Below are 24,696 nucleotides of genomic sequence, written 5' to 3'. Positions count from 1 at the left end.
ACACAAGATATGGTTTATTTTCCATAAGACAGACATTTATTTTAGGTCCAATGTATTTACAATATATAAATATTTTATAATCCTGTTAACATCATCCTTGTAATTTATATTAAAGTTATGTATAAATCAAACTTAATGAAGCGGCCGGAACACCAAAGACAAATATATATTTGAAAAACCCCTGCATGTAAACATCACTTTCGTCCGCGTCCTAGGAAGAAGTATACCTCATTGACAGAAGGAATACAGCACACCTAATTGACAGAAGTAATACAGCACACCTCATTGACAGAGTAATACATCATACATCATTGACAGAAGGAATACCGTATACCTCATTGACAGAAGTAATACAGCACACCTAATTCTCATAAGTAATACAACACGCCTCATTGACAGAGTAATATATCATTGCACATTGACAAAAAACAATACAGCATACCTCAGTTACAGCAGTAATACATTATACTTCATTGACAGAAGTAATACAGCATATCTCATTGACAGAAGTGATACAGCATACCTCATTGACAGAAGTAATACAGCATACCTCATTGACAGAAGTAATACAGCATACCTCATTGACAGAAGTGATACAGCATACGTCATTGACAGAAGTAAATCAGATTTTTTTTATAAATGAGAGAAATGATAAATTATATTCGCTGCTAGTTACACAATTTATGATGCATAGACATTATTTATAACCCCGCTTGAAAAAGGGGTGTATGTTTTGTTCATGTTGTCCGTGTGGTTCCGAACCATAGTTCCCTTATATTCAAATGAAATTTGACAAATCTTCTGCTACACTTTTAGATAAGGCTATGTGCTTTCAATTACGTGTATCTATGAATTTTTGTCGTCCTTCATAATAAGGTTACTGTGACCTCTATTTTCCTCCCCATTGAAGAATATAGGAAATCATCCTTCGGTCATTATTTCCTTGCCTTTTATATGTAGGTTCATGAATGTTTTTGCTGTTGATGAAGTTGTGTTGTTTACCATGAATAGATCGCTATACCGGTGTACAATCCGTGTCTTTTCATTTCCACAATTTGGGTTTATACATTTTCATTAGAGAATTCTTAAAACATATAAATTATACAATTGTCATCAAAGATGACCGTAAGAGAAGAACGTGTGATTGTCCTATTAAAATTTGATAATAATAATAAAGTATGCCAAAATTTAATTACACATCATCATTCAGCTGTTTTATCGTTCTAGGCCCAATGGGTAATGCTAGGGGCCATAAAGGCAAATATCCAAAATGTTGTTAACTACAATTGAAACCAGAATAGGAGGTGCATAAATTATTAGATTAATTTTAAAACTACAGGGGGATACGTTATTTTCAAATTAATAATAAGTAAAGAGCGTATATTGTGAACCATATCACTTCTCTAAAGAGATTATTGTGGCTATCAACGTTACGGCACGCCTTGGGGGCTAGGAAAATCACCAGCAGGCTATTTTAACATTATATTTGCTAGATGATTTTACCTATAGAAAATCATCTATCTGTTGCAAAATTGGAGGGAAAGCCAGATCATTACGTCGAAACATGCATAAAATTGATTTACGACAGACAAGGAAAACAATTGGACCTTAAAGACGATAATCAAAATCAACAAATGCAAGTATTAAATAAACCATCTAAAACACCAGAAGAGTGAATAATTTGCGGAAAAGTGTTTCCTGCTTCATAATTGGAAAAACGTCATAACAGTAAAAGGACCACACAAGACCTAAGCCTTAGCGTATATATCTTCATTTAAAAAAAGGAGATTACCAGCAAAATAAAACAAAATAGAATAGATGATTAATACTTCAAAGTGTCTCCAGTTTAGAAAACTCTGATAACATACACGAATAAAAGTCCTGCATCTGACAACAGAATAAATAGTAAAATCGCTTCGAAGAGAAGGCGAATACGTGTTTTTCTTATCAACTTTAATAAAACAAATTCCAAAGACATGATATATACGATATTTGTCCTAGCTTTACGCACATTCCATCCATTAATGAAGAATACGAAACAATTTGGCGCAGAAGTAAGAGCCTTCAGACATAAGAACATATGAGACAAAATGCGTCGTCGTTGGTTACCAGACATAGCCCATTAAAAATGTCATTTAGAAAAATAAAAATAATATGAGAAAATCCAAAGATAATGCAGTATTTTAAGAGGATGATAATTACATAACTTAAAAAAGAATAAAAACGGTTTTAAAGGTGATCAAGAATCAAATGATTTAAATAAAAACTTGTTGTGGCACATATTTCTATTTCAGATGTTCCGTAATCTGAAATATGGCAAGAAAGTCATATACAAAACGCATTATCCATTAAAAACATCCGAAGCAAACTGTGTGTAACACGTGATACAATCAACACAGATTCTCAAAGAATCTGAATCTTTGGTGATTGACAGGACATTTTAATATGATCGATCGGTAGAAAACGTCTGCCTCTGACATAATTTACAATTCCGTGCTACAGGTGTCATGTGTTATGACGGAGTGTGTTGTCTTTTACGTTTTTTCACAATTAATTGATATCCAATTAATTTGTCTTCACTCAGTGTGATCCGTTGCACAAAGAGTGTCTTTTGTCTATAAGATAGGTGTGGCATTAGTTGTACACTCCCTGGTATAAATAGATTTTTACTACATTCCTTCACGTAGCGTGTCAGTTGTACGAAATATCATCTTCAATCAATATTCTTATCACAATAAAACTATTAACGGCGTACATTTGCCGCTATAAATCTGTCAAGTTGGCTAGATTGTTTGAGGTCTAATTATGTTTAAATCTTTTATCAGAACAACAATCAATGACCGACTGTCAGCCAGGTAATAACTTACAGTCCTGTCTATATAGACAGGCCACTGGAATCCATAGACTATAAAGTCAGTCATATTCAACTTAATTAGCAGACCCTTATACCAGAACATATACTTTGTACTGAACGATTCTTTGGATTTATCCATGCTTTATTGCATTATTTTTCTCTTTCTTCTTTTTTTCTTCCTTCTTCTTACTATTCCTTCTCCCCCTTACGTTTTATCATGCTTTTGATAAATATACCAATTTGCAAACTTATCAATAAATATTCTTATATTTCTGAAATAAATAAGAGTAAAAAAGCGTCAACACAAAGAATCTAGTTAAAAGTCAAATAAAAAGACAATAGGAGGATCCGACATGACACCATATTGAAAGAAATGACACATGTAACACCTATGATATTTGCAGAGAAACATGTAGATCACCAACGACAATTTAGGAAACTTTAATACATTTGTCTTTAACCATAGCCGATGCCGAGATCCCAGAGTTTAAAAACAGTTCACGACGACGACCAGATCTTAAGTGTAGATCGGTGACTTCTTGGAAAAAACAGCAAGTAGCTTTACTTATAAATGGATGCATTTATTTAATGATCCACTATATGTAAAAATGACATTGGGTTATCAACTGTAATAGCAGGGATGATGGCATGTAACACTAGACTAAATAATTCGGTCATTACATTAGACTAAAGAAATTGGTCATTACATTGGTATAAAGCAATCGGTCATTTCATGGTTATAAATTGATTGGTCATTACATTGGTATAAATTAATTGGTCATTACATTGGAATAAATTAATTGGTCATTACATTAGACTAAATTAATTGGTCATACGATTAGACTAAATTAATTGGTCGTTACATTTGTAAATTTTTATTTTCCATTCCATTGGACTTAATCTGTTTGTCATTACATTGGTATAATTTGATTGGTCATAACATTGGTATAAATTGATCGGTCATTACATTAGTATAAATGAAGATAGACCTTATTAAAACAATGATGTGTCAGTTTTCACACTTGCCACATCCTGACATTCATTTGATGGAGTTTTGTCCCTTGTAATTTAATATGTATATATATATACTGTATATTCTATACAGGATTTTACTGACTTTTCTAATAATAAGGTTTCTGTATACAACCTAAATAATGGTACATTATGGCATTTACACAATACCAACTTTTCTTGTATGCAAAATATAAATTAACAATATAATTATGGTTTATTAGTTTATTAAGTTTAATAATCAATGGGTAGATGTTTGTACACGGCCATTAGCCATACACCTCCATCTCACACAATCTTAAAACAAAACATAAGTATGGTATACTTTGAACTTGAGGTATTACATATATTAAGTAGTAATTGATATACTATAAAATCGTGGCATATTATAATCAACAAAACATTTCCGTAAAAAGCTGTCAGAGCATATTCACGTCGTTAAAGATTTTCTCAATATTATAATATAGACAAACATACTATAAACGATGACCATTCATATATTATACATCATTTTCATTTTAAGATCAGAGTAATTTAATATTCACATAATGCTGACAATGACATAAACTATAAACATATACCAGATAAATATAAAAAAACAACGAAACAGATATGGGACTTTAAAACGTAATCTGCTATTGCGAATTCCTTCTGAAATGGTACTGCATACCTCAACACTTTCGGTCCGATACCTTACAGTGCTTCAGAGCTTATTGCATGGTTTATTCTTCACTATGAACAATGAATTAATCGATGTGTTAATGAACGATCATGAAGATTTTATATTCTTGGCACATGCGATTTTCAGATAAATATAAGTCAATTACTTAATATATGATTAGCTAAATAAATACATCATCTCATCAATGGAAAAGTAAGGCTTCTGTCCCCTTACATCACGCACAGTATATCAGTGGTTTTTTTTTAAAACAAGGCGTCTTGTGAACTCATCACCTATATAACTGAACGTTCTGTCGAACTTTGTTGATATGATGTCAGTAATAATACTCCAGTGCCATAGTTATAAAATATGTGTTAATAGGAACCTACTTAATTGGTTGCATCTATTGTAATATATTTCATATTGATATAAATTAGGACAAGTCCCTTATGAAAGTACGTTTTGTGTGTTGTCATTGGTGATTTATTGACATATGCATGATTTGAATAATTTATAGTAAATCATTTTCATTAAACTTGAAAAAATAAATTAAAATTAGTGACAATATTCTAGCCAAACATTAATTGTCTCCTGTAAGCAATATAAATGTCGTCTAAGTGGAATGAAAGTTATATATCATTTGAAAATATTCAAATTTGTAATTAGCATACTTCATTCATGTATTCTGTCTTGTTAATTGACCTGGTCACCACAATTGAATGACATTCACCTGACCCGGATTGTGGTTTATCGCCTCGATAGTTCCGAGGACCCAGTGCTGTCAAATATCACAGCCCTGCAATCAGAACCGTCAGAAAAACTCCATACGTATTCATCTCTGGCGTATCAGCTTAGCATTTGTTACATAATTCATGTGAAACCAAAACATAACCTAAATGTTCGCATTAATACATCAGTTGACCAAGTCCGTTGCACATAAATGTTCTGTTTTTATGAATCGTGAGTTGTATAAAAGCTGATATCAATCTGATGCTGTTGACATATCGCTAAAATATAAATAAATATATGCATATATAAATATATGAATGTAGATTTTTCGAGTATTATTGGCACTAACTATTGTGCATCTTAGGTATCATTGTTGAAACCGAGGTTATCGGTTCATTCCCAACTGTTGTTTCCTGTTGGGGAAACAATAGCAGTTATTGATAATTCGTTGTAACTTATCCAACTGCAATACAAAACTGTTCCCTCTGTCTCTTGCATTCTTGCCAAGATGAATATTCTGATCTTCTGCCAACACACCAAACATGCCAAAAGGTCAAATCTCATTTCCTAGGATTTGTGAATATCCGGACAAAAGCGTTTCTCTGAAATCGTGTGTTGTGTATCATGGTCAGTTGTGAACACCGGGTATAAACAGTATTTGCCGATGTAGGTTGAAGCTGGCTCAGTATAACTTGATGTTAACATACTTTAAATGTAAGCTAGCTGAGAGCGCCAAAATGTAACTGGTCTTTGTCGATATTTGCGATGCCTAGCTGTGGACATCCGATGGAAGCTATGTCGGCCGATGTATGGCACAGCTAGCTAAGATCACCCGGATGTTATCGGTATTTGCCGATGAATGATATGGCGAACTGTGGACATTCGTGTGTGAACGGTATTTGAGGTGCACTAGCTACTTCAATGATCTTTCAGAGCTGTATGCTGCTGCAAAGTTTTCCTCCAATAAATGTCAGTTTGGTAAATTCTTTGAAGGGCTATTCATACAATCGCATCTACATTGCTTGACACTGAGAAACTGTAAAAAAACAATGTAATTGTGATTGTTTCTTGCGAGACAAAATTTAAAGCAGTGTTTCACAACGTTACATACATTAATATTAAGTTTGCAATTGCAGGCACTCCTCAAGTATTTCTTAAAATATAAAAAATAAACATCATTTACCGTGATCATTGTCAACATTTTCAAGTATGCGGTACACTTTTGTCATATAAATAACTTTTTGACAATCGTCGCGATACTAACCTCGTCAAAATATCCATCAAAATGGTCCATCGCTTGATAGGGGGAACCAGCAATCGTCAATTTACAGTCACGCTTCCGAAGGGCACCTGTAATAGTGAGGTGTATGTTAATCATTCAGCAAAGAATATCATAACTAACACCATAATACTGTTGGCATTGATGTGTAAATCCTTTTACATTTTTCTTTAATCCTTTCCCATGAAAAATGATACACATATCACATTTCGTTCTTTTTCTTTCTTACCACGTATAAAGGGAAACCGAAAAGTAGTTTATATAATTCGATTAATATGCTTACCTATCATTCCCGTTCTAGTGAAGACTGTTTTGTTGTTGACTAGTAACTTAAGGGTATTATCCTGTAGGTATATCACGACTTTGTACCAGCCATTCCTGTCCTGGAAAATAATATTGTTAGCATATTTATTAAACCGTCAAAATACCAAGTTATTTATATATATCTGATTAACAAAAATCAAAGTTAGAATAGAAAATAATGAAGCACTGAGATAACAGTTAGGGGCAAAATACATATTCCATAGTGGTAATAAACAATGCTTAAGGACGATTATATATAATAAAGCACAGCTTCAATACAAAAAGATGGTATTTCTATTAAGTAATGTCAAAAACGACGTAATAAATGTGGTGAATGTGTGTTAACGTAAAATTACACATCGTCAAAAACAAAAAATTAAGCAACAACGTCAATATTCAAAAGGATAAAATACCATAGCTACAATAAACATTGATCAGAAAAATCGTATCTGCAAACAAGGATAGCTTCACAAACCATAATGTCAACACAATAGGACAATATATACAATAGTGGCAACACAATAGGACAATATATACCACAACCTCAATACACAAGGACAATATATACCACAACTTCAATACACTAGAACAATATATACAATAGCGTCAACACACTAAGACAATATATACAATAACCTCAACACACTAGGACAATATATACTACAACGTCAATTCACTGTGTAAATATATATACAATAGCGTCAACACACAAGGTCAATATATAACACAACGCCAATTCACTAGGATAATATATATACAATAGCGTCAACACACTAGAGTGATCCCAACGCAAACGAGACGAACCTAGGGACTAGCCTAAAATCTAAATATTATGCTTTAAACACTTTCAGATGATCCTCGCGCAACCTCCATTTTCATCCGATTGTATTCTGCTTTCTTTTTACACAATTTTAACTTATCATTCCATAAGAATTTATTACACAATTATTTGTTTTTCCTCTAAGCAGCGATTCCTTCTCATGAAACCTGTTAATGCAGTACTCACTCTATTTCCTCTAATATTTTTGATGACTCGATTTCCAATTGTTTCAAATGAAATCCCGAATGTCTGGTCGAAAGGCCTGAAGCGGATCTCCACTGACGGTCTTATCTTATACCTCATAGACGTTGACGTAGACCAGCATCCATTGCTCACAAGGACCATGTGACGTCTCGAGTTTATGCTGAATCTGTGTATCTTAAAATTAAATGCAAATCGCACAGTGTCAGTGAGATCGTTTGCATAGAACGACTCTACTTCGATTGGTGACCTGCGTATAAGGGCTGATCCACCCTTTGATCCGTTAATTCTGTTTGTAATCCGAATGTGAGAGTTCCTGGATAGTGTCAAATGACCCCCGCTGTCGTCTTTGACACGTATGTCCATCGTAATGTTTGCAACAACAACACACTTGGATATCTCTGGAATGAAGAACACAGACATTTGTTTATCTTGACCCAATGTGTAAGTATACATTAATGCATCAATATATATTCATAACGACAACCATTGTGTTTAGGAAGGTTATTTTATTTTATTTCGTAATCCGAAACTGAATGGAAAGAACAACTTCTTAAATTTCTTTTTTGGTTGAATGCGTTTAATCCGTCGACTATTCAGAATCATCGATATCTTTTCGATGGTACCAACAATGTTGTCTTTCGTGATATTAATTACCATGATGTCGTTGGGTGAATGGTATTGGTTGAAGATTTGGCTATATTAAAAAAGCATTGGGATATGACTGTATTGAAAATGTATAAACCAAAGTATCATTCATGTTATTTTACTAAAGTATGATTTTGAATATGTTAAGTGATTTGCCTACTTACGTTTCGGTACTGGGTCCGTTTTGGGAATTTGTATTGTGGTCTGGCTTTCAATGCTTGGTCCGTAGTTGCATTTACACGTTTGTTCTGAGAAGAGCCCCCTGATAAACACACTGCAAGAGTAATCTATCCATTCTCTGTTGACAAGCCTTTGGTACATCCATGGTCGTTTTGAGTCGGGATGTTTGCGGTACTCCCCACACATAAGATCCTTCAGGGACACGACCGTCGGCCAGTCACAAGCACAATTCGCTTGGTTCCATACTAACGTGGAGGCGCACGACTGGTACTCGCCTTCGAAGTGATTAGGTGTCCGTGCTATTTCAAACAGTCTTGGATTTGTTGGATGAGGCCTGTGCATGCAACCTGATTGATATAATGGCAAGACATCGGATTATTTACTAGTTTACATTATTTACTTATTTACAACAAATCGAAATAACAAGTACCCCTTCTCAAATAATGAGCAATGAAACAGCATTGTAAGTATGATATATTTTGAAATAATTAGAATACTAATGTTGCCCTCTGTTTGCTTAAAATATATTATTGCATGTATCAGATATAGAAAATGTAAATGAAAGGTTAAAATTAAGCTGCAAATAAGTCCAGCGTTACCTGGATCAAAAGTCGATGTTGGCCGCAACGTCGACCTGGTGACACGAACAGTTGTGGATTTCTTTGTGGTTTCCGGTGCGTCCTGAGGAAGGGAGGGAGTTGTTGAGGTAGAAGTAGTAACAACAGGAATGGAATTCTGAGGGGAAGCACCAACAGCTCTTGGATGCCTAATTACGGAGGTAGATTGCATGGTGTGAGTGGCCGGGGCGCCTGATGTGAAGTACACAGCCATGGTCAAGAGTAGCACTCCCATCCCGATCAACGTCAGTCGGTTAGCCATTATTTAGCGTCTGAAATTCAAATATGCAGGTGAGCATGAATACATATATTCGCTAGTGCATTTTAACACTCCAAACCCCACGATATGATAATCATGCATTCATTCAAAAGAATAAATAGGCGACAAACCTCGTTTTTCCGTGGTGCACGCAGCAGATACGTAAATTAAATTGATGCACACAGCACTATGCACATTCCAGAGTCAAACACATGCACTGTAACAAAATGTGTATCTACTCTGGATGAGGACATTTATGCTGACGCTTCAGTTCATCTGCTGCGTTGTGACCCATCGTATTACAATCACCTAAGCTATGTCGCAGCTGCCGGGAGATCATACTTATGGCTATGAATAATTCAAATGATACATCTTCTTTTCTTTTGTTGGAAAGTTTAATCTCTTCTCATTGACAGTTTGATTTAATTAAGTTTGAACCTTGGAGAACCCAATACCGCCATTAATAAAAGTAAAAGTAGGATGAGCTTAGTACAACAACTCCATAAAAGGTCAAAGTGTACTTACCATATGCAAAAGTCAAGTGAAAAAATGTATCATAACCATAAATATAGGTTGTATTCGAGATTTAATCCTGAAATACCTTAGATTGTTTTACTGTTGGATATTCATAACAAATGCAAATTATTGCCACGAGGCAACTCCAGTGCAATTCATTCTTGAAATTGATTTAAATTCCCACACATAGGTTAAGCCATGGAAATAAAACAAGTTCATATTAGTGACATGTACATTACATGTATACAAGATATCGCTGCTTGTTGCAAACAAAAAGCGAAAATGCGAGAGTGCAAAATGCGTAATCTCAGGAGAATATATAACACACATATAGATATTACAGCGCGTATGATTCACTTCTTCCTTTTGTTCCACTCTGACAATAGGTTTATGCAAGCATTCTTTTAGAAAATGTCTGGTATATCAACTTAGATGTCTTAGCGGTAGGATGTTTAATCTACAGTTCTACTAATGTGAAATTCCGTTAACGCAACTGTAAGATTTTTAACTTTAAATGATCAACTAACCATTTTACAATTTTTTTCTTTATTTTATTTTTTCGTTAAAATCTTCTTTCTACCTTATATCAAGGCAAATGTCGCGGTTATAACCCAATTCAAAGAATAATATATATTTGACAAAAAATCGTTTCTAAAGGAACGTAACCAGTCGACTGATTCATATGATACAAGATTCCTTTGAAGTGATGAGTATAATATATATATTATAATATTGAAAGTATAATTAGTATCTATTTGATATATTTAGCATTATTACTGAAAGCTGACAATACTTACAAAACACTAGCGTTTACTAGCCGATTATAAGGTAGCACTTCCACTATGAAAAGGCGAGACTTCCTTCCACTTCTCGTTATATCATATATCAGCTGACCCGGTACGGTCAGGACGCCATATAAAAGCGTGCATAACACTCCAGAACGTGTTGTAGTGTCATTTTATAGCTTAAGTCTTAAATTATCTTCTAATATATAATGACCTGTCTCCCGTGTTGGTGATAAATAACAATCGTAATTAACTCTTCTTTTGTTGGTAATAAAAACATTCTAGCCTTTCTGTACGTGATAGATTGACTTTTATTGTGTTAACGGAGGGATAATTAACTTCTGTTTGTATGAAAACATTGAGGTATCTACTTGCATCTGATATACAAATATATATGATAATATGTTGTAAATATAAGTGTTATCATTTAGATAAAAGGTTTTTCTGTCACTGCAATTTGAGATGATAAACTGCAATTTTGATCCAGGAGGCACGTTAAGTTCGATAATATTTTTTTCAAATATGATTTTATAAATGGACGTAGACGATTACGTCATTTCCTTTCATTTAATAATAACAAGCTGTTTGTACTATAAACTCACGTACATCTCATGTGATCAATATTTGTGTGTTAGTTGGCAGGGAGACTTTGTTGCCAATGAATATGCTTGATAATATTGATTCAGACTTAAATAAGCAATAATCAATAACTAATAATTAATAAAAGTTTGAAGAACAGTCATTCAACATTGTTCATAATATTAAAATATGTACCTGTATTTATTATTCGCATAATTAATGCTGCATCAAAGACATTTCACGATTTATTTATATTTCAAATGTAAAGATATTTTGATTGAATTAATACGAATGCATTTACGGATTCTGTCCTGTAGCAACACTTTTAAGCAATTGCAATGGAAAACTTATACAAATATAGAATGATTTAAAAAATCACATTCCTAACTAAATAACGTTCAATATTTCAAACGAATGTAAAATGGAGTACATCAAAAGAATAGACAGTCGCCGATAGGGAGTTGAGGCGCCTCATGTTACACACGTGATATTGTTATAATGGTACACTAAGTATGAAAAGCACCATAACAGAATTCTAAGATAATTATGATCGTGAGCTTTAAGTAACGTGAAAATCACTCAACTTCAATTGCATTTAATCTAACGTAGCGATGAAAACTATTTATCTCTATTCACAAACGGTGTTATTGCTAATAATTAGTTTTTAAAACATTGATTAAATTTGAATATTATCATTAAATAATATGTTAAAATTGATAAGGAAAAAGTCATAATTCTCATTCATTCAAATAAATCTGATGAAGGAAACAATATTTTTTTTAAATCAAAGTGAAAAAGATGGTCTTACCTAAGGGATATAATTCCATGAAAAAAATCACTGTGATAATTCAATATTTAATTTTCATATATATCTATTGGATCGACCTGCTGTTAATTAACCCACCCACGCATTCACGGAATGCTAAGGTATCGATATACGGCTATAAAGCAATGTCAGAACGTCAATCAGGTCGTGTGGGAATGTGCACGTACATCACTAAACGTCATCCTGCGCATACCGCGGCATATCAGGCCAACATAGCTGGTAGTTGTTTAACTCATTCACCCCTATATTTTCAATCTGAATTTGCCCAGTCTTTGATTTGGTAAGGTTCAAATGCGACTTCAGGGGTGAATGGGTTAAGAAAGATATTTGATTTGAATATTATGAAATTCACATTTCACAGACATCTCTCATCACCACCAGTCTAATTGTATAATGATAAATCAATACATACAGATATTAACTATTTATAGGTTTTTATATGATCCATCATCTTCTTACGGTTGGTTATATAAAACTGAAGGTTATGAGAGAATATCTCACTATTGTAAGGAAGTGAGAGGTTAGTTGACAGCATGCTATGGTTTATTGGCCTTTTCGGCAGCCTCCCCCGTCTTTTTCGGCACGTACAGAATTTATATCGATACATCCATCATTGCCCCTCCCACACGTTATTAATATAGATAACCAATCAAGATTAAGTTAAAACCTGTATACAGAGTTTTAATGGTGTTAAGTGATTTTCATTTCAGGTTTGCAATGTAAACATTGAATTTATTTCGATTCATATAAGTCAATGATACATGGTATGATAATATTCATATCGAATTGTACGGATATAGTCTTTTTATTTTATTTTAGTAATTTTGGTTATTTAACAATGTCTCGCATACATAGTCCTATTCAGCGATAAATGCCAAATAAACCTAAGCATGTCTTACCCCAGCATACTACCCCACATACATGCAATGTACCCATACCATGATCTCAGTGATACATTAGTCTCACCGCTTCGTTTAATTTCATAGTTCAGTTGAACTTCAGTGAACCCCAAACAGAACACGGCTGGGAAAACAGGCCAGGAAATTGACATGTAATTCAAAGAGGTACTTTTATGTATTCAACAATTCAACTGCATTTCGGGTTGATTGGCTGTTGGCGTTGTTTCAATTTTCTTATTTGGATATCATTTTCAGAATGATTTCTTTTTTTAACTTATTTTTAGAGGGGACATTACCAGAACCTCCGTTTTTAGTCTAAAATATTTTGAGTATGTGTTTTAGTCTGCTTGTATTGAGCGCTTATCCCACAATTGCAGCCAAAATACCAAAGTGTCCTTTTCGGGATACAGTTTCATCTGTTCAAGAGCCAACTTGACCCTAATAGTATTTCGCGGTCGATTTATAGATCCACGTGCCGGAAACATTAACTTATAATAGAAACTTCTAAGAAGATGATGTCTATTTATGAAAAATTGGCAAACATTTTTGGAATTGATACCATGGTATGAAATACATAAATATTTAACTGAAAGCGTTCCGTTTTGGGTACAGTGATATGTATGTATGAACAGTAATATACATACTGAAGAAGCCATAGAAGGCAGAAAGGCCTAGCGGACGATCTGAAAGATTTTTGTTTTTATTCTATATTTTCCTTCGCAAGGACTTATTTCTTTATTTTCTACAGTAATACGTATATAAACAGGTATTCACGCATTTAATAAAAAGGTACATTACTGGGTATTTTATGCCGGTGTATTTGTTGAATGGTCAAGCAATTGAGCTCTCACGATTGTTATTAAAAGTCAACCGGATATGCGCAAGCGTTGTGTATCCTTTATCAGTAATCGCAAAAAGACAATGTCGTAGAGGAAAGCCGGGATTCCCGGAGATAAACCACCAAAGCCAGACAAATTTTACCGTTACATGACCGCGAGATTCTTCTGATGTATATCAAAGGATCGAAGCAGTCTTCTTTTCTCATCAACGAGGTGGCCCACACTGAGCCTTCGATTTCGCTACGAAATATTCCAGGGGTGTAGAGAGCGAAAGTGAGAGTAACCCCTGGTATCGAGGATGAAGGTCAGATGCCTTAACCACTTGGCCACCGCGGCCCCTCGGTAACGATTGATACAAAGATTAAACAGGAATAAACAGACGTTAAGTATAAAACACAACTGTAGAGCATTAATAATTGTTAAACTATATACAGTGCCGTTTATATGGCTCTGATTGCTGGACCTTGATTAAATGTTACGATTCAACACCAACAGTTGTCAATCAAATGTGTACATCAGACATACCAGACATGGCGCGTGAAACAAATGTCATATCATTTCCGTTTCAAATCTATTCAGCAGAATTAAACTGTGAAGTGTGGCTTTTCAGGCCAATGTCAGGTCACTAGACCATATGGAAATTCGTTTGTATAATGCTAATGTCAAATGTCAGTTCCATTGAAAAATATTTTTGAATTTTAAATCACACTTGTGATGCAGGGCATAAGAAAGTATGAATGGATGTGGTTTCCCCAGACATGTATCTCACACGTGAAAAGACATGACATATCTGTTGACAATTCAAACTAATAAACGTCACTAGGCAGACCTCACGTTCATATGACCCGCGGTTTATAAACACTCATCGTGTGTAAGGTAATCATTAAAAAGTGTATACGTACTAAAAACAACAAATTCGTTTATCATTTATGCGGAAAGTTTGGGTTTTTCAAAAAATTAAATAAAACCGTTGTAATTTAAGAAGCGTGTTATAATTTTATAAGAAAAATATTTAAAATGCCTCTATATAATATATCCATATATTCAAAGAAATGTCTGATACCGAGACCTATCAGTACTAGTGCAGACAACAAAGACACATTATCTTTTACTCAAATATGCACGTGTATGCAGTCAATTTTATTCACGGTTTTTACATTTTGCATATAAGACATGATATTATTCGCGGGTGTTAACTTGTACGAATACCACAATTAATTTTGTATCATTCTAGAAAAATAATCCATTGTAATAAATTTTACTTTGTTGTTGTTTCCGTTTTTAATCTTAAAACATGATATCACATCTCGCGATTTAAAGCAAACGAAGTGAATTTTCGCTTAAGCAACAGTGTGTTCACAGCAAAAACAATGTTTTGGCGTAATGTCTCGTTAGAACCAGATCCTCTTGCCCCACTGACACCAGACTGGTCTACTGTACCCTACAGCAAAGCTGGTCGACCTTTTCTCATCAGACAGATACGTCTTCCGAATTCACGGAAGTGAATGGGGACTGGTTTTGTACGGATATTGTGAACTATAGGGCAACAAATTATCACTGTTTAACCAGGCGTCCAGCACCAACGAGGCAGAGAGGTTGACCTTATTTACAGAGCAATCCATTTATTTAACACCTGCGAGCTATATCAACAGAAGTGTGCCACAGGGTCATTGTATTGTGTTGTAACCACACTTGTCAAACCATTACGTCACGATAAGTTTCCTATATATAATACAATTTCGTACTTTGCTAACATTTTCATACTGACTCTTCACTACAGCGATGTACTACATTTAGAACTAACAATGTGTATTTTGTTTTTGTAACATTCAGGAAAAAAATAATGGTTTCACTGGTGAGAATATCACATTTTCGGTATGTTCACTGCTTAATTGTAATAAAAGAATACATACAACATTCATATTCACAACTACAAAGTATGTGTTTTATCGACAATGACACACTTACTTTGAGCATTTACTTCATCAAAAGATGCACTGATGGCAAATAACGTTATGTAGCCAAGGCATTCTACCAGTGAACCTTAAATCTACATTGAGGACAATGATCGTTGGTGACCGACATATATTCCATGACTCATTGACCAACAGGATTGGCTCTATCTAGAAAGCAGTACGCTTTTGAAGAATAAAATCAATTGTTACATACAAAAATATATTATCAAAAAAATAATATGCTACTGCCAAGCAAATATCACAACGTCAGCGTATATGTACAATATGAATATATAAAATACGAAACACCTTGAACTGAAAGAAACATTTTTTGGTTAAGTGAATTCACACCATTAATATCCACGCGAGCCATGAACAAAGATCTGAATTCGGCAAGGCGACAATTAAACCTGAGCAATGTGTCGAGTATTGTATATCAGTGACAAAATGACACTCCTTGTTATAAACCAATGCAAAATCGGCAACTCTTTGTCATCTCAAAAATATTGCAAAGCTTGACATACCATTTCTTTCTTGCAAGGTACAATTTTGATGATGCACATGAAATCCACAAAAGAAATATATTATTGTCAGTGATGGTATAGAATATGACATAGGGGTTGAATATGGTCATTTACAGTTTCTAAGTTAGTGAATTTTATGTCGTTTAAGAACCGTTGGCACGTGATTATAAATCCCATGAGCGTTTCATGAATGTTTAATTTCTTTGATCGATCAGATTTCTCCATACAGGAAATACCCACCAATGAAAACGCTTCAATACATTTCATTCTTATTTCCTTGAAATATGTACCTAAGTAACGCTAAGATTTCCGTTGAAGATGATAGATGTTTGAATGTCTTAACTGGATCGAACGTTCAATTTAACTTAAATGCAATCATAATTTCTCCTCATAGTATTAAAAAAATAAAATAAAATAGCAACACTGTTATGTTCAGGGATTCGTTCGATTTATTTCCTGAATCATCAGTTTACAGTGATTTATAGTGAGTAGGTCAATGACAATGGTTATATTTAATACAATAGTCGTTTTGGTTGCCTAGTGACTCAATTAATAATGCTGTAGCATCAATCTTCATCATGTCTATTGTGAAACACTACTTTCCTTTGTTATTTAACATAGCATGTCGAATCTTGTATTTTCTAGAAGAATTATTAGGGAAGCTTAACAAGATAATTGCCTTCGAGTTTATATCGATCATGTTCATACGATAACGAGTTCTTACGGCTATTTACTGTATAAGGAAATGGATATCATATTGAGGAGAAGAGAAATGATCAACCAGAGAGTAAGATTGTAGTTTGCTTATCGCAAGGATATAGATTATATGTATCCATCCAACATGGATGACTGATTCTTTCTTCTGTCTGTCATAGCGACAAATCAACATTGAAATGCAGACTTTGGGTGTTAAGTCACACCATTGAAGATTTACAGCGCTTATAGTTCTGTCGTCAAGTATCCCGCCAGTCAAGTTGGGGAGAGATTTCGCTTGTTCAACACAAAAAGATGTGTGATGGATATTGACCAATAAAGATCGACTTTACGACATTAGAGCACGACATACAAATGTAGTTGTATAATGGCCGTTTGTCACTTTTTTATAATTGCTTTTTGCAATATGAATTGGGGTTGTTTTTACATTGAATTTTCTTTTTATTATCAGTTTTTTGTTGAATACCATATTCACGATACAGGAAGAAAAATGAAATAAACAGAAGGTGGACAATATATAAATTCAACATGAAACCAACGTATTTATCTATTTATGAAATATATTTGGCAATGTTAGAACAATCAACTACAGTGAATATGTACTTTTTTGAAATTGCAAAATGTAAACAATTTAAAAATCTACATGATAGTTTTGATATAAACTTAGTTAAATTATTTCCATCAACTTCAACGCACATTCACTTTTTTAAATTGAAAATTATTAGTAATTACTTGGAATGTGAACTCAAATTAAACGATTTCAAGTAGTTTCATCAAATACACGTTTTAAGTCAAAATTGTCAAGTTGCAACGTTATTTTTATCCAATTAATTTATCCATGTTTTTCAATTTTTGGATAATTATGAATCACAATGTAACTAAAACCTTTTAAAGATGTTTACAATAAATAAGTTTATATTTTGGGGTGAAATGTGATGTCTCCAATGCCTCCTCCCGTCTCGATAGTCACAAGATTATTTATATAGAATTCTAAACGAAGACTCACTACTTATAAAGGTTTCTAGTGACACTTTCGACATGATATGAAATGAATGCATTCAGTTGTGTTATAACGTACAACGTACAATTTCTAATTATACATTTACAAGGTCTACAACATAAATGGACAATAAAATATAAATAATATTTGTACTGTATAATTTATAGGCGTAACAATATAGAATCAATAGAGCATCTAATGGTTTCGTCGCATTAATATTTACAAGATGTCACATCAAAATGTAAGGAATCTGCAATATTGACGGACAATAATTACTGAGCTCTTACCTTCAGCAATCAAAACAAGTCAACGTCAGATGCATCAACTCCCAGCCATCAGCTCAGCTGATTATACAAGTTGTCAATGGCAGACTTCTCAAACCTGACATAACCTCACTATGCCTAGCGTTTGCATCACTTTTGATTGAGACCTGATTTCAGATTAAAGCCTCTAATGCAGGAGCCGTATAATTTACTGCCTTCAGTTGGCCTACTTTTTTTGAAATGCCGTTGGCAAGCAATAAATTTTTCCTACTGACCCATATACGCTATCGCCTGTAACTTATGTAATACTTAGTGTTAAGTTGACGGTTTAACCAACTAAAGACACGTTTATTCTAATATAAATATTATATACTTGATAAACCCGTTTCAAATTGAACTTCTTTTAATAGTTTAGTTTTATTATATGAACACGCAATTATTTATTAAAATGAGCATGCTTTTTCTGCATCAATGTCATGCATGGTTTTTTTTCCACATAGTGTAAGCATTTGCATAATCTGTATAAGTATATAATATTTATATTATCTAGTTTGAATCATGTCTAACTCGCCCTTGAAATAAGCTGAAAACCTGCATAAACAAAGACGTTTACATGCTTTGTATAATAATTACATTCGAGTTTGCGACTATAACTTTCTCTTTGCTAATTGGAGATGTCAATATCGATGTTTTTGGTTTAAACAGTTTAACAGTAAAGATGTCCGTAGAAAATGTCCAAAGAATGCTTGTTAGTTATCAAGTTAGTGTACCTAACTCGAGTTTCTTTATACAATTAGAAAATTAACTACAAAATAAAAAAAAAAATGCAAATTGGATACACACAGCCATTACGATTTCCTGTGTCGTTTTCCCTCTAGCTTTCATATTATATCTTAAAACAAACAATAATTTACATAATTCGGATTTCCGTTTGAAAAATCAATTGCATTGCCTTGAATCCTGACGCCAAAATCAAAGATGAGGCGCAAAGCATTATCATATGACGACGTAATTATAAAACTGTCCATTAAAATTCCTCATGAGTGTGACGTGAAATGTTGATGAACTCCTTGAAGGTTTATCAAATGCGTTAGGAGTAGACCAACATAAAGTAGTGATGGAAGAAACATAAATTAATATATATTTATTACTTAACGTTTATAGTTATAATATACCTTAACTAATATCTCTTACATACAAAATACGCTATATTGGCACTATGTATATGGTCTTTTGTGTTTCTATGACCTATATAGACACACCACAGGTATTTATAAAATGGTATCTGTATATCTTGTAAATGCTGCGTATTGTATTACGTGTACCTGATATATACCTGGAAGAAAGAGTATATTTACTGAAACAGCCTTTACACTTTATAGCAGGTCAGTATGTCAGGTGTAAATGATTTCGAAACTACACTATTTTCAGTACATTTCCGACATCACTCTATGCAAAGTATTGAACTTTTAATTTTGACCCACATCATGCACATTTTATATTGGCTGCTTTAGTACGATCTTTTACAATATATATCATAATGAGGTACACAGGTGTAACGTTAATTACATCATCTATATCATATATATATATATATATTATAGCACTGCACGCGTTGCTAGCAAATATCATTCCATTACTAGTATGCATATTGAACAGTGTATTGGCACACATCAAATGAACATTACTACCGTGATCTTGAATGGAATATTCAGATTTAAATACCTTTTTGTCAACAATTCCGCATGGATCTAAATCTAAATATATACGAATTTGCAAATTATACAACTTTTTACAAGAAAAGAATTATTTATAAGTATGACACTTATACATAACATCAACATGTCAGAGGACCATTACTCATAGTGACCCCGTCTACGAATGTCACTACGTGTAAGTTACACGTACAACCGTTAAATAGACAGTCATTGCGTATCTACATACGCCGTAATAATAGCCATGTAATTAGCCGCAACAACAGGCAGATCATGATATGTATAACCAACCTTACTTTAATGGAGAAATGTTATGCTATCGACACACAAATATAGGAAGCAAAGCATTACCTCTGTTAAAGAAAAAAAGTAACGTAATTCAAACCTGCAACACAAAATTTGGATGGGAAACATATTAACCACGTGGAGCAAAAATAGATACATCATTAGCTGTGACACCAAACAAACACTTAACCGATGAGACACCACATAGAAACACAAACAGAAGGGCCATAAAATACGCATCAACAGTGGGGCATTACATCAACACGTAAAGAGACTAGAGGAGATTAAAAATGCACTAAGAAAGTATGATACCAATCAGACACATCAGTATTGACGCATGAAAGGACGCACTAAAGGCGTGCCATTAAATGACACATTATCAGTGGAAACACAAACACGGGAAGAGTAGGGGAAACACGCAAATTCGCCAACAGCTAGAGACGACAACAAACAGAAATAACAACATTGAGACATAGATGCACTAAAAGGCACATCAATAAATGGGACCTATATAAGACAGGTAAAGAGAAAGCAGAACATACAAAATACACTGAGAGAGTTGACACCAAATAGACACACCAACCGATGAACATCAGATGCAAAAACGGTGGGGAATACCAAATTAAACAAATCACAATAAAAAGGGCAAAATAGACACATCAACAATATGGGACACAGCAAAGAGACAAATCCTCAAAGGGACACATCAATTAACAACAGAGAGAACACAGAATAGAAAAGTCAACAATGGAGGAAAGACAGCAAATAAACATGTCAACAATTGTAGGGAATACAAAATAGAAACGTCAATAACGGAAGGCAACAAATAGACACATCAGCAATGAGACACGAAGTATACACGTCACAACAGAGGGAAAACCAAATAGAAACTAAAAGAAATACCAAAATTTACACCCATAGATGTGATATGAAATAGATATCTTAAGGCAAAAAATATCACACAGACATGACAGCATAACCACATTGAAGTGCTGCTTGGTGGACAAAGAAAGCAACAAAGTCCAACTGAAGTTAATCTACCAGACTTTTTAAGACTACGGACAGTCACATAGACTTTCTAAAGATAGTTTGTGTTGGTTCTTTTCTATTAAACTACAAGACTTCCAAACAATATTCAGGGACAATTAGGACGACAAATACCAGTAATTGCAGGTACCTGTATCAATTGGCATTAAATAAATCGATGATAAAGGCCGGGGTTAGCATTCTCTATATCAGACATGAAAAGCCATAGAGTTCCTCGTGTACCAACTATTTAGAATATTTACAAATCAAAAATTTGATTAAAACATGAGATAATGTTACAAACGTTTTATCAGAACATTGCGTACTCACAGTTGACGGAGTGCCTACTCGACTAATATGAACAAGTATCCCATTGATCGGAACGGTTGAACGTTTGAGAGGAAGAGACTGGAACGCACGTGAGGTTTCTGCAACAAGCACGCGCCTCTCAAGCAGACGACATGTGAAATCTGTCATAAAAGCCTGTTTTACTTACAGGGATGTGACAGAAACGATCAGTCATACGATCCAGAACCCAGCAGATGAAGTGTCAGCAGACGAGGTGCGTATTGTAATCGCCTCTAGCTATTTGGAGAATGCCCAATAAGCAAAGCTAATATATGGACAAAAGTGTGTTACAGAGGCGAGCGTCTCACTTACGACGTCACGTAAATTATCCTGCGTAATTAAGATAGAAACACCTTTCTACTTGTGACGTCATGATGTTGTTATATATATGCTACGCCATGCTTTAAGTGACCACATAGTCATGCTAGCCAATTTTTATGAACAGTTATGAGTAACATGCACTAAATTCATATAAACAAAAACAATCATAGGTGTGGCAATGCACTGTGTAACATGTAACATATCACGAGTATAATAGTAACTTACATAAACTGACACGCCATACCAACAAAACCAACGTCAAATTTTGAATTAGCATACGTAGTTTGGATAAACGGTTCGTGTTGAACACAACGATTTTAAGAAGAGTTGGTTCTTAACAATAAATAAAAAATGTCATCACGTTACTTGCAAGAAGTTATCATGTATACCTTGAATGAGAAGTTGACGTTTCAATAAACAACGCGATACATAATGTGTTCGTCTCATTAATTTGTGAAATCAACCATACTAATACCCAGTAATAATAGACATTCATCAAACGAGGGCTGATAAAAGTGCATTTACTTTGACCGCTCACCAGTCGGGTAAACATGGTGTACTATCCTTAATCTCACAAAAAACTACACCATAACGGGTGCCATATGTGGTGCAGGAAACGATTATACTTCCGGTTCCGGTTTCATCACTGCGTTTTCGTAGGTGTGCATAATGAAATCATCATTTTTTTTTTTAATTTCTTTTTTAGCATCTTCTTGGTTCCTGATACTTTTTGTTGAACCAATTTTTCTACTTTTGTATTGATACTGGGGAATATGATTTCTTACAACACAAAGCCCCGTATTTAAACACCGGTGTGCCTAGTATTTCTTTCAACTTATCTGTTTTGCACTACGTTTGATCTGTGTATCACAAAATCACAAAACAGAACAAAGTACCTCCTAAAGGTTATGTTTGAAAAAAATAGATGATGACAGCTTAAGCCATGAACTGCAACTTAAATATAGTCAGATATGTGTCTGATCAACTCTTATACACAATAAAATTGTAGCCGAGCATATGTCTGTGGAACTCCTATAGACAATAGCTGGATATGTGTCTGAAGAGCTCTCATAGACAGTATAAGCATTGCAAGGTATGTATGTGGTAATCTTTTATAGGCAATAATGGCATGTCCAGGTGTGCGTAAGAGGATCCCTTAAAGACAGTATATCACTTAAGTACAGCATAATCGTAGCCAGGTAAGTGTGTGTGGATATTTTATAAGGAATATAATCACAATCAGATATGTGTTTGACGATCCTTTATAGACAGAGGAATTAATAGTCTGGTATGTGTCTGAAGATACGTGTTATAAATAATATAAGTATATTCTTATATGTATCTGAGGTTCTCTTACAAAAGAATAATTACAGTATGTGCATAGTGAAGTAAAACAGGCACGTGCACGATCTCTAATAGGTACATTTGTATATGTAGACAATCCGTGTACAATTCCAGCAATCTAACCTAATGGGCTGTTGATTGTATGATAGTATGTATTTCCAATCGCGTGTCAGAGGACCTCTAATATTATTTATGTCTGACAAAAAGACTAAGTTATTATATCATTTTAACAAAACAAATGTGTACCTTTCTTTAAATCGTCAACGAAGTAATCTCCCCCTTACGTCCAGTCCTGCCATCTGCGTAGGTACAAGATAGACATACTTGCTAGAATGAACATTAGAGCACGTGTCAGTTCTTCCTAACTATCTCCAGTAAACGGTCTGTTCAGCAGTTCCTATAGCTGCTGTACGTCCTGTAACCTGACAGGAGGTACATGCACAATGTAACCACAAATGTAGGTTTTATATCATTAACATTGATAGCTGAATTTTTAATTGCAAATAGATGTACCGTTTAACACATATATATAATGAACCAATTAATCAAATAGAGAATATGCATGTGTTAGATCTTAGGATTCCAGGATTGACGACCCTGTATCAGCTGTAAGCACAATGCATGTCAACATTACATAAATACGTACATAACATTAACTTAATACAATAATTTTCTTCAACAGCACCAAAAAACAACAAAACCACAAAACCAAATCATTATCCTGTCGGTTTAGTTGCTGGTACTAGGATGTAATGTGTACCGTCAAGTATTCGTCGTGATCCGGTGGTTAGCTGGTAATATATTGTTAACGGTTTGGACACACCTAAAAATGAAATATACATGTTATCATAAAATAGCCATACTCCCAACATATATCACAACGTCAACCACCCTTCTAACGACAGTCTAGACAAGGTACCTCAGTACGAGTGTTAACAACCCTCGTTTGATTACACGGATAATCACCCATCACAAACAGTAATTCTCCCATCATAATCAATCATCTCTATCTCTATCTAATGAATCCTCCATTATATCAAATACTGTATTGTCTTCATTTACATATCATATTTATAAAAATGCAAATGCTCGTGTGTTGTGTATTAGTGTTAGACACGTTTATAACAATGTAGAATGCCTGCATTAAACAATATGCCATCAGTTATGTATACAATACCACATTAAATAGTATATA

General features: G+C 34.1%; 1 protein-coding gene across 4 annotated transcripts; it reads right to left on the bottom strand.

The window, feature by feature from the left end:
- Nucleotides 1-184: 184 nt before the first annotated feature.
- On the bottom strand, nucleotides 185-23,853 carry LOC110443859. 4 transcript variants are annotated; one of them, XM_021488293.1, is made up of 7 exons: nucleotides 23,748-23,853; nucleotides 9,286-9,575; nucleotides 8,671-9,033; nucleotides 7,844-8,259; nucleotides 6,818-6,917; nucleotides 6,520-6,605; nucleotides 185-6,291 (listed from the first exon to the last, which is right to left on the bottom strand). In XM_021488293.1, the coding sequence occupies exons 2-7, from the start codon at nucleotides 9,563-9,565 to the stop codon at nucleotides 6,226-6,228; spliced, it is 1,311 nt and encodes a 436-aa protein (XP_021343968.1). In that variant the 5' UTR covers nucleotides 9,566-9,575; nucleotides 23,748-23,853; the 3' UTR covers nucleotides 185-6,225. The 4 variants fall into 4 exon arrangements, with proteins under 4 accessions (XP_021343968.1, XP_021343967.1, XP_021343969.1 ...); XM_021488292.1 differs by lacking the exon at nucleotides 23,748-23,853 and adding an exon at nucleotides 21,819-22,156; XM_021488294.1 differs by lacking the exon at nucleotides 23,748-23,853 and adding an exon at nucleotides 21,985-22,156.
- Nucleotides 23,854-24,696: the final 843 nt, after the last annotated feature.

This window comes from Mizuhopecten yessoensis, unplaced genomic scaffold, assembly GCF_002113885.1.
Source record: "Mizuhopecten yessoensis strain PY_sf001 unplaced genomic scaffold, ASM211388v2 scaffold716361, whole genome shotgun sequence".
Classification (NCBI taxonomy): domain Eukaryota; kingdom Metazoa; phylum Mollusca; class Bivalvia; order Pectinida; family Pectinidae; genus Mizuhopecten; species Mizuhopecten yessoensis.
Note: the sequence above shows the minus strand (reverse complement) of the source record. Positions and strands in the feature narration are given on the sequence as shown.

Excerpts from the sequence above, each read along its gene's own strand:
- LOC110443859 (XM_021488293.1), bottom strand. The coding sequence starts at position 9,565 with ATGGCTAACCGACTGACGTTGATCGGGATGGGAGTGCTACTCTTGACC. Across the intron at positions 9,034-9,285 it reads AACATCGACTTTTGATCCAG|GTTGCATGCACAGGCCTCAT; the intron begins GTAACGCTGGAC and ends TATATCAATCAG. Across the intron at positions 6,918-7,843 it reads AAAATATTAGAGGAAATAGA|GACAGGAATGGCTGGTACAA; the intron begins GTGAGTACTGCA and ends ATTATTTTCCAG.